At 40.9% G+C, this 15,761-nt stretch overlaps 1 protein-coding gene across 1 annotated transcript in view; it reads right to left on the bottom strand.

Annotated features, from left to right (window-relative positions):
* Positions 1 to 12,049, bottom strand: part of SDAD1 (SDA1 domain containing 1) — a 28,342-nt gene extending 16,293 nt beyond the window's left edge. Inside the window, exons 1-7 of the mRNA XM_020988458.1 lie at positions 11,797 to 12,049; positions 6,104 to 6,208; positions 4,394 to 4,492; positions 3,551 to 3,661; positions 2,982 to 3,053; positions 2,799 to 2,899; positions 2,227 to 2,284 (exon numbers count right to left, since the gene is read on the bottom strand). Of these exons, the coding sequence (XP_020844117.1) occupies positions 2,227 to 2,284; positions 2,799 to 2,899; positions 2,982 to 3,053; positions 3,551 to 3,661; positions 4,394 to 4,492; positions 6,104 to 6,208; positions 11,797 to 11,886 (636 nt within the window). The 5' untranslated portion in view covers positions 11,887 to 12,049. The remainder of the gene's footprint in view (positions 1 to 2,226; positions 2,285 to 2,798; positions 2,900 to 2,981; positions 3,054 to 3,550; positions 3,662 to 4,393; positions 4,493 to 6,103; positions 6,209 to 11,796) is intronic.
* Positions 12,050 to 15,761: the final 3,712 nt, after the last annotated feature.

Raw genomic sequence — 15,761 nt, forward strand, 5'->3', positions numbered from 1 at the left:
TCTTTAGTTTCTACTTCAGTTTTCTTTCCACATAAACTCCTCACTTCCTTCTCCTACCAGCCTGTGACCTCTTTTGACAAAGAACAAAAAACAGAAGAAACAATCCAGCAAAACTAACCAAACCATCAACTGAGTCAGAAGAAAACAAGTAATGGTCTACACCCGCAACAATCCACCTCTACAAAGAAAAGATGCAATTTCATTTTCCCACCTCTTATCTTGGGCCAAACTAAGCTTACTTCCTAAAGGTAAAGAAAAGTACTTAAAGACAAAAATGACGGAAATGTCTAATCCACAAATTAAGCCTCTAAGTATGACTAATCCTTGTTTACTTATTAACTAAACCCACTCCATGACTTTCTTTCAGGACACAGCATACTTGTCTGAATACAGATCACCATTTCCCCACCAAATCTGGCGTTCACACAAACTGAGACACAAGTTCTCCCCATATTTCCTAATAATCATAAAAAATCTACTTAATGCCAAATTGCCAAGGGATGTCTCATTATAATCAGCTCAGAAGAAAAAATAAAAGAAAGCTAATTTAAAAAAAAAAAAGTTAAAAATATCCGGCCTCAGACCAAACACTTGATGCTTACTAGCTGTGTGACCCTCAGGCAAGTCACTTAACCCCACTTGCCTAAAAATAAATACATAAATAAAAATAAAAAGCTAAAAATAAAGCTTCCTCTCATTTGGAAGTTTAACCCATTTTCATAAGCAATGATTGGTACAATGATTATATATTCTTCCTCTCGAGAACTCGTTTTAGGGGTATGAGGCAGCTACATAGCACTAAGGAGAGTGCTGGGCCTGGTATAAGGAAGACCTGAGTGCAAATCTGGTCTCAGCCACAAGCTGTGTGACCCTGGGCAAGTCACTTAACCCCTGCTTGTCTCACTTTTCTCTTCCGTAAAATGAAGAAACATTGTTATAATGTGTTATTAACATAACATCTACCTTCCAGGGTGGTTGAGGATAAAATGAGATAAAATATTTATAAAGTGTTTTGCAAGCCTTAAAGAGCTATGACAACACAACACAGATCACGTTGTCAAGAGAAAGCACAGCACTAGAGGGTCCACACGATGTTTGGGCTCATATCCCGCTAAGGTACAGACTCAACTGTTAGAGGAAATATTAGAACCAAATTCAGGAGGTTGTCTTTTACTACAACCACGTTAAAGCTGTTCTAACAATGTTACAAAATAGTTTTTTTTGGTTTCTTTCCAATCCGTCTCAAGTTGGAGGGCCGCTTAAAGAATAAAGGCAGCTTCACCAGGAAACAAGCTTCCCGAGAGATGGTCAAATGAACTAAACAGGCAGTTTTCAGAGAAGAAATCCAAGCTATGAGGAGCCATATGAAAAAATGCTCCACAACACCAATAATCAGAGAAAAGGAAATTTAAGCAAAGTAAAGGCTGCTCCTCCTCATATGCCTTAGACTGGCAAAGATGACAAAGAAGGAAAACAACAAATGTTAAAGTTTCCTATCTGTGAGAAAACTCGTAGTGGGGCTCTGAACTGATCCAGTCATTCTAGGAAAAAAAATCTGAAAATATGCTGTACAAGTTATTGAACTGTGCATCCCCTTTGACCGAGGAATGCCATTATTAGGCCTATACTCAAAAGAAGTCCAAAAAAAAGGGGAAAGATATATATGTTTCAAAATATAACACCTCTTTTTTTTTTTGGTGGCAAAGAACTCGAAACCAAGGGGAGTGTTCATCAATGGGGAATGGCTGAATGAAATGTGGTATATGAATGTAACAGAAACCAGAGAAGACTTGTATGAACTGATGCAGAGTAAAGCTATTAGAACCACGGGACACTTAAATACATCATTATAAAGACAAACAACTTTGAAAGATTTAATCAAGCACTTTGATCAAATGACCAGATACGATTCCAAGGGACTCCTCATAAAGCACTTCTTCACTTAGGGTGCAGACTGAGACACATATTTTTGGGACACGGCCAATGTGGGATTTTGTTTTGCTTCACTATGAGGATTTGTTATGAGGGCTTTGATTTTTCTTTCTTTTCTTTTTTTTTTTGCAAATAGGAGGGAAGATAGAAAATAGTTGAAAGAAAAATAAATTGTTAGTTGAAAGCTCCCCACTTTCCAAACATCCCACATGCTTGGAAACCCTGTCTGAACAAAAAAGGGGTGACACAAAAACCCATTAGAAGTATTTCCTGCATAGTTTCACATAGTCTCACCTTGGTCACTTTAGAAAAGCATGCAGTTGTGATCACATTGACAGTTTTGGTATCATTCCTGTAAGAAAATATTTTATGTCAAAAACACAGGGAAATTTTTCACTGAACTCTAGTAGGTCTTTCTTTCTCCCGCACGCAGTGGCAGGCTACAAGGTGATCAAAGACAACAAGACGTGTGTGTGTGTGTGTGTGTGTGTGTGAGACAGAGAAAGAGAAAGAGAGAGAGAGAGAGAGACACACACACACAGAGAGAAGTCTAAATGGAAGTATCAGAGGGCAATGTTTAAAGAAAGTAGCATGGTACTGAGGGGGCGCCCCGCACCGGAAACCAGTGCTCCTTGTCTAAGGTTGATTCTATGACGATCTTTAGTCATCAATTATGATGTTTATCAAGATTTTTTTTTGTGTGTTTCCACTTTTTGGCTCTATCAGGAACTAAATTATAGGGGAAAGCTTGAAATCATGAAAGGAATGAAGTTCTCTATGCATTCTGTGGGAGTGCTCTGGTGTTATAAACCGAAGCTGGTTCAGGGGCAGAGCAGGGGTAGCTCTGTAAGACACTGTCTTCTCACCAGATGTTTCTCTTGTACAGCTCGATCATCACATCCAGAGAGATCTTGGCAGCCGTGGCGTTACTGTCTCTTAACATGGTGTACATGAAGTTCTGCAGCACCTTGAATGGAAAGAGAAGCCTGGAGCGTCAGGACGGGCCAGCGGCCCCGGGCTTCACAGAACGCCAAAAGCAGGATACTCACCACGTTCACTTTGTTGTTCTTATGCTTGGCATTGATATTCTTGATATCCGTCACAATATGTGTGTACAAAGTCTGAGGAAGGAAGTAAAATAATTCCCATTTAAAAGCCTTAAGAACAAATATGATTTTTCAACACATTCAATCATAAGCACGTTGAATGACTCAAGGATACCATCTATATTCCCCTACATCATTCCGTCTGTCATTTTGTGTCTGACTCTTCATGACCCCATCTGGGGTTTTCTTGGAAAAGACAACGGAGTGATTTGCTGTTTCCTTCTCCAGCTCCTTTTACAGACGAGGAAACTGAGGCAAAAAGAGTGAAGTGACTTGCCCAGGGTCACACAGCCAGTAAGTGTCTGAGGCTGCATTTGAACTCAGGTCTTTCTGACTCCAGGCCCAGCACTCTGCCCACTCACTGTACCACCTAGCTGCCCCACATTAATTAAATGAAGGGGGAAAATACAACTCGTTTAAAGAACACAAACACCTCAAAAGCACTGCATCAATGTCAGTTATTATTAGCAGACAATTTGTCCCAAGGGACGGTCGAGTACTCTGCTCCCTACCTTTCGCAGAAGCTTATCATGGCAACGCAGAAGTTCAAAGAATAGCTCCAATAAACTGGTTGGGTTGATGAGATTCCTGTTTCTCAGCAACATCAAAGCTTTGCAAAATGTCTGAGGAAAGAGAGAAAAGCAAACTGTGTTCCGACACTAGCATTCAAGTTCAGCCTGAGACCCCAAGACATGGCCAGGCTCAGGGCTAGGGGGGAGGGGGGGGACGACAAGACAATGGAAGGCCTCAGGAGTGAGACCCAGCCTCAGAGGCAGGGGCTGCGCAAGCAGCTGGCTGACGCCGTCCTACACGACCACCTCTGACTCAATGGCCCTGGCAGGACACAGCTTCCCAGGGCAAAGCTTAGGGACAGACATTCTGATGGAGGTTTTCACTATAGACCAAAAGAAAGCATGAAAATCCACCAGGAGAATACTGTGATGGCCTAGATGAAAGAAATAAAGGCCTGAAGAAGAGGGACATTCTGCCCATCGGGGCAGAACCCACAGCGCTTGGCTGATAGATAAAGGAAGGAAGGTGAAAGAATCTGCATCTGATGGACGTGATCTCAGTAAAGTAAGCCAGCTGCAAGAGAGAAGGAAGCAGAGATGGGATCAAGGACTTCAGTTCTGATAAAATGGAAGGCATCACAAAGACGCAAAACCATTTTCCTGAGGTTTAAAGGGAGCTGGGTCATTCCGCTCAAACTCGTGCATGGCCAACTGCCCTCAGTTTTAAGATCAACATGGACACTCCCCTTTTAAGAAGTTCAGATTAGGCTAAAAAAAAAAAAACCCCAAACAAACCCAAGAAGAAATAGAATATAACTTGATTAACCCAAGCCCTGATCTCACCATTCGAAGACCAGCATCCAGGACGGTGTGGTTGTAAGAAAGGAGCTCCTTCAGCTGTTGGGGGAAGTCAACCAGATGTTCTGGATAACAGTGGCCCACCTGTAACAAAGCAAAGACTTCTGAATCTTAGATCAGTGTGAGGGAGGATCTTAAAGCTGTGCTTGCAAAAACATCAACAGAAGTAACCCCCCCTTTCTCTCTACTCATTTTTTTCTCCCCCAAAATATACTTTACGGCTGCCTTTTGTCTTCATACTTATTCCCCTTCCTACAACCTACCTCCACATCTCTTTTAGCACCTCGTCCTCTAGCACCTCCAGGGCCTGTAAATTCACCCTTTGGCAGATGAAGTACTCATGATCTTTCTACAGTTCAGCAAATGACCTTAACTGCTCTAGCCAAAAATCTCATCACCCAACAGCCAACCTTGTGCCAGGGAATAAAGACCTTTCTGGCTGGTACATCGGATTGCTCCGTTTTTATTGGATAAACGGATGGATAGAAAACAATCTCTGCAGGACTGTTGTTGAGGCCAGAGAACTAAATTTTTAAACCATAACCAAAAAGACAAAGGGGAACGTCAGGATGTCCAAGAATACTGAAACTGGGACATCCAGGGTTGCCTGAAGCAAATGACGGGTCACTCTGTTGCAAAGACAAGGGCAAGCATTCCAGGGTTATCTAAGAACAATTGTCTTTCTTTCTAGTGCTATAATGAGATGTTTATTGGGTCATCTCAAAACCAATCTTATATTCTGTGCCTTCCCTCAATCATCATTAAGATCTAAATTTTTTAAAAATGGGATGGAAAGTAGTACAATTTTAACAGCTTAGTTTTCAAACCAAATGCCCATCATTTTGTGTAGGTCTACACAATTGCCACTGACAGCTATGTTTTACATACTTTCCAAATGTCTCTCCTGTTTCTATGAAGAGTCTCATTCTGTTCCAAAACCTAGACTGCTTAATATCTTAAGCACAATTTTCAATGGCGCCCCTTTGCTTAAGCAGAGTAACCCTTTCCTGAGCTTGCAGCACAGCCAGTGGTCCTTAGAGGCAGATACAAGGAAGATAAACTGAAGCAGGGACCCCCTTGCTTTAAGCTTAATAGAGAACAGTTTTCAAAAACGAAACAGCACAGCTAAGTTGTTTTCTACACTGGTAATAAGCCTCTAGGAACTTAGCTAAGGTAAGCTGGTCCTGGGACAAGATGCAGAAGACTGATGTTCAAAGACCTGTCTGCCTAAGAGGGTGTGTGTCCCACTGCCACAACCTTTGAGAACCTCGGCTCGGTCACCCCTCCCAGATAAATTCTGGGACGTGAGTAAGAGCCTGTGTTTACTGTGATCCACAACATTTACCCAGAAAAAATGGAAAGCAAGAATGTTTTGATCTGGCATGTTCTATAATAAAGTACTCCATTAAAGTTTTCAGAGATACCGCAGGAAGACGCATGAGGTAGCAACGAAGCCAGTGAAAAGAACAACAGCTTAGGAAAACTAGTCTTGACTGGCAGTCATCAAGCAACGACTGAGATGATGCTACTCCTGTATGAAGCTGGAAAAAGTCTGCGAAGTACATCATGTTTAAATATAGGTCTAGTTACCGGCACACTTCTGAAACCATGCACAGGAAAAACACCCCCAACATTTGCTGGGTTAGATATCCCTAAGAGACGCAACAAGTGTGTCTTCAAGGGGCACCATCTTACCTGGGCCAAGAACATCACCAATTCAGCCAGTTCTTTGCTGGGTTTATTTGGTTGTAATTTGAAAATTTCCACATTGGACTTGTAGTGATTATACTGCTGCATGAACTGCAGAAAAATAACACAGTGATTCATGAAATGCCATTACAGTATCAGAAAAAACAATACTAGAAATGTCTTATTATGAAAAAGAAATGAGAGCAAAATAATCTGGAGTCACTCCACATTCTCTCTCTAGCCTTTAAAGTTCTCGCGTAAGTAGTCTTCACATTTAAAGACAAAGTTTTCGTAAGCAATATAATAGAATGTTTCTTTAGAATTCTTAGGAACTTCTAAACTCTCTCTAAGGTGACAGTAATCCATTAATTGCCCTTCCTTGGGTTCAGGCATTCAACCAGTAATGAATCTATATAATCCAGGGGTCTAGGCAAATGTTAAAGCACTATGTAAATGCTAAATATGTTATTCCTCTTACCCTTTTTAAAAAAAATGTCACAGACCCCGTTATCAGTCTGGTGAAGCCTAGGACTCTTTATGAGAGTAATGGTTTTAAATGAATAAAATTAAATACATAGGGTCTCAAAGGAAACCAGTTACGCTAAAATATAATTATCAAAATATTTCAAAACAAAACACACATGTTCAAAGACACCAGTTTAAAAACCACCTAAAAGTATACTATCATCCAGCCCGCATATCTCCATCTTATTCTAAGACTACCACGAGATATTTTATCAAACACCTTGCTGGAATACACCTGGTGATACTATGCTTGAGGTACTATTCTTATCCCCTAATAACATAGTCACAAAAGGATATGAGGTACTCTGGCATGACTTCTTGAGGAACCTATATTCATCTGTGATAATTGTCGTTTCCTTTCTAGGCATTTAGGTCCAAAAGTACAATTTAGCTTTTGACCTCATTATTTATGTCAATGGCACCTCAACTCATCCAGTCTCCTGGATTTGAAGCCTTGGTGTAATTTTTGGACTTCTCCTTCCTCTTCCTCTTTGGACAACTTACCAACACTCAGGTCTTTTCACTGCTCTCTTGTCAATCCACTCCCCTCTCTTCCCACGGACACCACTCTAATACAGACCTTACTTCAGCTTGTCTGGACTAGCTTACAAGAACCTTCTAAGAAGTATTCTTCTCCCTTCCAACACAATCAATTCATTCTTCAAACAGCTGCATGGTGAACCTTTCTTAGAGTTCTGGTCATGTTATTTCTCTGCCCCAAACCCTTCCATGGTTCCTTACTGTCTACAAAACAAAGTTCAAACTCTACACTTGCCAGATGAGACTACTCACCACCATTAAACCTGTGCCATGCTGTCTCCTGCCCCAGGCACTTTTTCACTTACTTCCAGAACCTAGATCAGTCATCACCTTTCAAACCCACCTCAAATGCCACTTTCTCATGGAGCCTTCCTTGATGTAACCCCACCTCTCCTCCTCAGTCTGGGTTCCCACTGCATCCTGGGCCATCTCCAGTCATTTTGACCTATATCTGGCCACTGGACCCAGATGGCTCCAGAGGAGAAAGTGAGGCTGGTGACTTTGCACAGCCCTCCCTCACTTAAATCCAATTCACTTTCATACCATGGCATCTCTTCCCTGACATCATGGTCCTCTTCGAGAATGAAGGAAAAACAACAACCACCCCACTCTGTATATCCTATATCACTCTGCACCTCTCTAACCCATTCATCAGGTATTATTTGGTAATATATTTGTTTGTCATGAAAAAAATATGCAGACATATATCACAATTTCAGAAGAAAAAAAATTACAAGTGACCGAAAAGGGAATGGAAAGACATGCTGAGAATAAGTAATTTGCAGTATATTACCAATACTGACTTACTCATAAAAAGTGACATAAAAGACTATCAAGGCATGTATGACCCAAAAAGTCACACAGTAAGAGTGAAACATGCAGGCCAATGCCTGAGGGATGCATCAATAATCACAAAATAGTAAATAAAGCAGAAGGTCTCCAGGACATTGGAGGACTTCAATAAAGACACAGACAAGAATGAGAGGGAAAGAGTCCCCACTCGCACTGGGGGACAGCTAAGAATATCACGTCCCTCTGCAAATCGCTTCATCAGGACAGGCAGGGTGTCATATCTAAAATTCAGTGCTCTGTACATAGCAAACACTTGAAAATGTTTAATGAATTGAGCTAACAAAACTGTTACAGCAAAAGACCCTAGGTTATTGGGAGGAGGAAGGAGAGAGAGAATGTGATCCCATCTTTAAAAACATACAAACTATAAAACAATGAGGTGAGCTGGGCTGGAGTAAGTCATGGTGCTTGGGTGTGATTTACGAGTAAAGTGAAAAGAGGGGAAGATACGGGGAGAAAAAGGGAAACGTTTTTAAAAAACGGCTTCCCCCCACATGTCCATATCAAACATAATTTTACGAGCAAACCAAGTTAACTGATAAGCTAACAAAAAACAATTTCAGGAAAACAATGAACTAGTACTTAAAAACACATAAGCACTTCATTTGTTCCAACTCTCCCCCCAAATCTCTGTGTTTTTCAATGTTTCTAGAACCTCTGCATCTCACTAGCTGCTCTCAGTGGTGGGCTGGATTCACTTCATAATGCTGTTTTCCTGGAACCTTACTTTAACTAACACCCTAGAACATCATCTCCAAACTGCAATCGAACAGAACGTGAAGGTTTGGTTTTCTTCTGTCTGTTTGCAAGGCTAGGTCTCCTCGCCTCCCCAGGCTGCAAAGGCAAGGGCTATTCACTGGCTGATCCCTGGCCTCTCAAGAGAGCTCAGGTCCCCAGTGTGAACTACTACACCTGGCTCAGCACCTTCGTTTTCAAAGAGCTTACAGCAGAGTCTTTCATTTGAGCCTCACAATAATCCAATGAAATGGGCAGGGCAGGTATTACCAATCCTAATTTCCAAATTAAGAAAGTAAGGGACGAAGGAACAAGAACCACAGAGCATTTAATAGGTGACAAAAATCCTCTTGACTTTTAGCGCAAACCAATTCAGAACACACAGCAAGGCGTGTCTCCATTAGAGGCAGATTTGGTGAAACCATGGAGAAAGCACCGGACCCGGAGGCTGAAAGACCCGAGTTCAAATTCTGTGTCAGATACCAGCTATATATAACCCCACGCAAATCTAACCACTTGGTCGTTGTTCAGTCGTTTCGGTCATGTCTGATCCTGTGAGACCCCACTGGGGGTTTTCTTGGCAGAGATACTGGAGCAGTTTGCCATTTCCTTCCCCAGCTCATTTTACAGATGAGGAAACTGAGGCAAACAGGATTAAGGGACTTGCCCAGGGTCACACAGCTAGTACATGTTTAAGGCCAGCTTTGACTTCAGGAAGAGGAGTCTTCCTGACTCCGGGTCCAGCACTCTACCCAGCTGCCCAATCTAACCCTATCTGCAGTTAAATTAAATGTAATCTGCCTTAGTTTCCTCAACTGTAAAGTGAGGATAACAACAGCACCTCCCTCCCAGGTTTGTTGTGAGGATCAAATGATATCATATTTGTAAAGCACTACAAAAATGACTAGCCATTATTATCATCCCCGATTCATTCATTCATTCATTCATTCATTCACAACAGCAAAGATGTCGACTCAGTTCAGGTCCTGGACTCCCAGAGATGGAATACCTTGGAAGACAGAGCCCGACCTCCAAAGGAACATGAACCACAGGGAGGCATCACAGACCCAACAAGTGATCACCAGTGGGAGAGGGCCTGACGCCTCCCAAACAGCCTCTTCCATTTTGGAACAACTCTAATTCTTAGGGTGTTTCTCAGTTGTAGTCAGCAAAACTTTATTATCACAAGGGCATTTTGCTCTGGAAGCATTTCAATAAAACAAAACAAAACTAGGGAAAAGACAGCTCAAAGTAAAGGGATATTACAAACTCAGCAATGATGCATGTTTGCAAATCATCCTTGACAAAATTACAGCATTCTGAGGCTCGGGATCTTAGAAATCATCATCCAATCCAACATTTTCATTCTATGAAGGATGGCCTGAGGCCCAGAGAAGTTAACACACTTTCCCAAAGCCACACAGCAAGATATGGCAGAGATGGGACCAGACCCCAGGCTGTCTCCAACTACCCAATCCAATTCAATCTCTACAATACACTTACTTCTGGAGTATGAAGGTCAACAGAAAGAGTAGTAAGTTGTCATCATAGGACAAGCTGTGCTATATTAGAAAGAATACTGGTTTGGAAGTCATAACATCAGTATTTGCCCTGAGTGGCACGGATAGGAATTCAGTCAGTGTTGGAGGAAGGATTTGAACACAGGTCTTTCTGACTACAAGTTCAGTGCCCTACCCACCATACCATACTGAATGAACAAAATTCATGTATCAACCTCCTAATATGTGCCAAGCACCGTGCTAAGTGTTTGGGTCATAAATACGAAAGCAAAGATTCTGCCTCCAAAAAAACTGGAATAATTAAAAATAGGATGCCATTTCTGAATTGCAATCCAGTCTACTCTTTCTACGATTTATTGTAATCTGGACGACCCCCAGCACCTCTAACTCAAACATCTAAAACTTAATTTTAATTACAAAGAAGTTTTCCTTTAGTATAGTCTAAGACTGCTCCTTTTCAGTTTTTACACAGGCTCCTACTTGTGATCTGGGGGGCCAACCACAGCAAATCTCATCCCTCTTCTACAACACAGCCCTTTAGACACTTGGGATACTGTCATGGTCCTGTTTCCCTTCCCTTGAGAGTAAATCGAGGGCTATCTTATACTTCTCTCTCATCTATACTCCCACCAACAGGGTCTATCAGAAATCAGAACATCCAGAGGCTTATTAAATATCTGGTGAATACTGTTAACTCGAAGATATACAGAGAATTGGGGATTGAGAACTAAAGAGTTGTGTGACTTTGGACAAGTCATTTTCCTTCTCTGGACCTCAGTTTCCTCATTTGTAAAATAAGGGGGCCGGCTTCATAACCTGAATAAAATCAGTGATATTGCAAAATATGTTTTTAATCGTATTCAACATAATCGGCTTCCTTTGCAATCCTTCATGCCTTTAAAAACGTTATTCTGATAAGGGCATCCATAGGGTTTACTAGATTGTGAAAAGGATTCTTAACATAAAAAGAAGGGAAGGATTGTCTGGTCTTTCTTTGCATCCCCCTGGACTTAGCACAATGCCCTGCACCAAGTAGGCACTTACTGTATGCTGGCTGACTGGCTGTATTTACTTTTTTGTAGGGGGTTGAGGTGGGATGGATAGGAAGTAGAAGAGAAAACTCTGGAGTCAAAGCGCCCAGTTCAGATATTTATCCGTCTGTGTGACTGGGGAAGTCACGTGACCACCTCGAGCCTTAGTTTCCTCAGCTGTACGTACAATGAGGGGAGGCAGCCTAAGGCTTCCCCTAGCTCTGGACACAGGGTTCTACGTTCTCCTCTCCCCCAAGTCTACCAAGCTCCGGGCCTCTGGCAGTTTGCGAGCGCATCCCCGGCGCCGGGCACGCGGCAGGAACCTGATACATTGTAGCTCTGGAACGTCGCGGCGTCCGCACTGATCCCACCGTGGGAAGGGAGGCACAAGCTAGGATGGAGCCTCTTCCTCCGGGGGGCTGTGGGAGACCCCGGAGCGCTCCTTCCCTTCCCCCTCCTCCTCCCCGTCCCCGAGACCCCGGGTCTCCGGCCCCACCTCCTCCACGTAGGCTGAGGGGTCCCGCTTGATCAGGTTCTGCAGCTGCGGCAGGTTGCTGGGCAGCTTGTTGTTGTTTCTTCCAGACATGGCGGCGGCCGGTGAGATCCGTCCTCCTCGCTCTCGGACCGACACCGGCTCTTCCCCGAGAGGAGCCCAAACCTTCACTTCCGGTAACCGGGGCCACCGGCAGCGCACATGGGGAGGTCTGTGGGCGGCGCCATCTTTCTTGTCTTCATCCGCAGACTACGGGAAGGCTCGAGGGCCAAACTTCCTTGGGCGCTCTTTAAATGCGGGACACTGCAGCTTTCAGGGGCGTGGCCGGGGTAGCATTTCGCTGTTTATCCAGAGTAATGCGGAAAGAGCTGACGGAGCCGCCCAGATTCAAAATCGAAGAGAATTAATTAAGCATCTATTATGGTCTGGGACTAAGCGCTTGACAATTGAAAAAAAAAGTTTAATTTAAAAACGTTGCAAGGACTAACTGCTTGAAATTGCAAAAAAAAATTAATTTTAAAAAAATCACAGGAACTAAAATGCTTGACAATTGCAAAACATAAAATTTAATTTTAAAACGTTGCAAGGACTAACTGCTTGAAATTGCAAAACAAAATTTAATTTTTTAAAAAAGTCTCAGACTAAATGCGTTATAATTGCAAAACATAAAATTTAATTTTAAAACGTTGCAAGAACTTCTTGAAATTGCAAAAAAAAGTTGCAGGAACTAAATGCTTGACAATTGCAAAAAATAAATAAAATTTGATTAAAAAAACTTGTAGGGAGGTCAAGCAGGACAAGGAAAGAAAAAAAAACTTGCGATGAAGTTTTAAAGTTGAGATAACCGACATAGGCTAAAAGAAATCAGGAAATGCTTCTGTGAAGAGGCAAGAAACTATGGGTTTGGAATGTCGTGTATACTGTCAAACTAAGCCTATGTGTTGGTTAGTTTACCGAACTTCTTTTCCTAGTTCATTTTTAATTCTTTGTTACAAGGGATAGCTTTGCTGCATAGGGGCAGGGAGGGATATACAAAAGTTGTATCTGAAGTCAGGTTGACATAAAAACGAACTCCAACAAGAGATTCTTAAAGAAAACATTTTCAAGGAGTTGAGAAGTGAGTGAGAGGGGAGAAACAACTGACTAGAAAGCTTTTTCTAGGAGTTTGTGAATCGATATATACTTTGTTACTCAGTGACTTTAGTGAAAAGGTGAGAATAGATGAGGATGAAGAGGAATAGACTGGAAAATTTGGAGCAGAAAAAAAACTGAGACAGGTCAAAGACTTGTACACTACTTAAAGTCTCTTGCCTATATATTATTTCTTCAAGAAAAAAAAAATTGGGTAGGTGCCATGAATAACATTTAAAAATGTAATTGAATTTTAACAAACAGGAATGAACCTGTCACTGATATGGGAATTATTTGTAAATCTGTGGTTAGTACTTTGAAACCACACTGACTGGCTGGAGGAAAGCTCAAAGTGGAGTAAAAACAAAAAAGAAGTATGACATTTAATTGAAGCGACTCCATTCTGACCGGCCTATTTATATAAGTTACTGAAGATGAAAAATGGAATATAGACAGGAAAAAAAGACAAGAAAATCAACTCAGTGAAGAAAATAAGTAAAAAAAAAAGCAACTAGGGGGAAAATCATTGCCTCAGATATCTCTGAGGTAGGTTTTATGTTTAAGGTGTATGTGGAATTAACAAAAAGATATGACTAGGAACCAATACCCAACGGATGAATAATCAAAGGCTATGAACAAACTTCTTTAACGTAGCAATGACTACAAGAAATATTGTTCTAAATGACTGATAAGAAGAGAAATGCAAATCAAAACAACTCTCAGGTTTCACCACGTACCCAGGAAATTGGTAAAGAGGACAAAGGATGGAAATAGTGCTGGAGAGACTGCTCAAATGTGGACACTAATACATTGTTGGTGGAGTAGTGAAATGGTTCACCCTGGTGATATCATTGGTACTCTGTGAGAAAGCAGGACCAAGAATAACAAAAAAGAGCTGTAAGAAGAACATCAAATTAGGAAGCCGCAGTTCATTTGAAACTTGAGAGATTTTAAGTTTTTACACACCCCTTGCTGTTTCTGCCTTTGTCTAAACCACGGGTGGTGAACCTGCGGCCTTCACACGTGGCCCTCTAGGTCCTTGGGTGCGGCCTTTTATGAAAAGGATTTGTTCTGTGAAGTAAAGTAAAATTGGGTTTCCCTTTGAGGTAACACAAAATAGTCCATAAGTTACTCTCCTCCAAGATAACACTGTACTGGGATTCTTTTCCTTATAACTACATAAACATTCCTGATTCAACCTCACTAATTAATAGATTTATATCTTTGTTCCCACAAATTTCTTCTTCTTTGTCTAATTATTGTCATATCATTCTGAGATATTTCAAGGGCATTATCTTATACATGAATATGGAACTGTTAACAGGTAGATGACAAGCATAAGAATTCACGTACTTAGTTGTATAGGATATAGAGTTAACTACAAATTCAGAGTAAAACAGCGGGATCTTTCATCATTGCATCCTATCGTATTAACTCATCCTATTATATTAAATATTATATTAACTTATATTTATATCCTGTTATATTAACTATAATATTAACAATTGACTCACAATTGCATTCTATTATACTAACTCAGGGTATTGTAACGAGAAGATTCATTATGCTAAAAAATTACAGTTTTATCTACCCTGACACTACATTGTGCCACTTAGCAGCCCTGGCTTCCACATAGTCTATTACAAAAATGAGTAGGAGCTTCATTTTCTTCTTGACAAATCATTCAAAATCTACTCCAATTATCATTCATACTCAAATCAGGGAGTCTAATAAAATTTACAGCAAAATTTCTAAACTGCTTAACTTCAATTTGTAAAACTCCCAGATCAAAGTTTCTAATTTCAAAATGCACACCAATTCAAAAAATTATTTCTAAATTGGTCTGTACTTAAGTATCAGGTAATTTAAACTGAAAACTGTAGCCCATTTTTTTCCCTTTCATTTTGAAACTTCACTTCAAAGTCACTTCTTTCTAATTGGTGAAATCATCTTCTTCTCTTAGTGGTAAAATAATAAATCTGTCACTCTCCAGAGAAAGAGTGATTAAAAAAATTAACATTCACAGTTATGTTCATAATTTCCTTAAAACAAATCCTAAAGAATGTTAACTCAAAATCACTAGAAAATTTCAGTATTTATAAAAACTTTCAAAATTACACTTAGTCTCTGATTAGTCTCTATTTGGTTTATAATACCACAAATTGTCTGCTTTCTGACTTAGCCAGAGTTAAAAGAGAGAGAGAGAGAGTCTTTCTCAAGGAAAAGGTTTTTTTGTACAGCCCTTTGGGCTGATAAAGCCCCAGGACAAAGCTAGTTTGATTTGCAAACAGAAGTAATATAAGGAGAGAGACGCAGAGAAACATTTACTGGCAAAGTCTTCCTCCCTCACTAGAGATTTATAAGGATCGCTTCTAGACTGTTGAACTGTTTTAAAATTCCATCCTTCTGCTGAAGCATGTACTTGAAAGTTAACCCAGAAGCACATGCTGAAAGAATCCCAATTAAGCTTTCCAAGTGGGTTGCTATTCTCAGTTTGGTCACTAGATGTCTCCAGATACCACACTATAGACATAACAGAATAACAAAAAAGCTGATAACATGTTTGTAATGGAGTGCCTAGAAAAAAAAAATTAGGCTATAGTTTGGTCGCCCCCTTTTTACACAACCGGGAAGACAAGCTTCCCTACCCTTAATGGGAAATATTCTTTCAAGAATATTTGGGAAATATAAGAAAACAAAGAACAGAGTTGGGTAGGTGAGGAAAACAATGCAATTGGTTACCGGATGGAGGGCATCATGAGGGTAGGGACAACGTGACTCGTTACATCAAGGAGAGCAGGCTAATACCCCCGTGGGACTAATGGCCACTGCCCTTT

This window comes from Phascolarctos cinereus, unplaced genomic scaffold (genome assembly GCF_003287225.1).
Source record: "Phascolarctos cinereus isolate Bilbo 61053 unplaced genomic scaffold, phaCin_HiC Scaffold_9;HRSCAF=440, whole genome shotgun sequence".
Classification (NCBI taxonomy): domain Eukaryota; kingdom Metazoa; phylum Chordata; class Mammalia; order Diprotodontia; family Phascolarctidae; genus Phascolarctos; species Phascolarctos cinereus.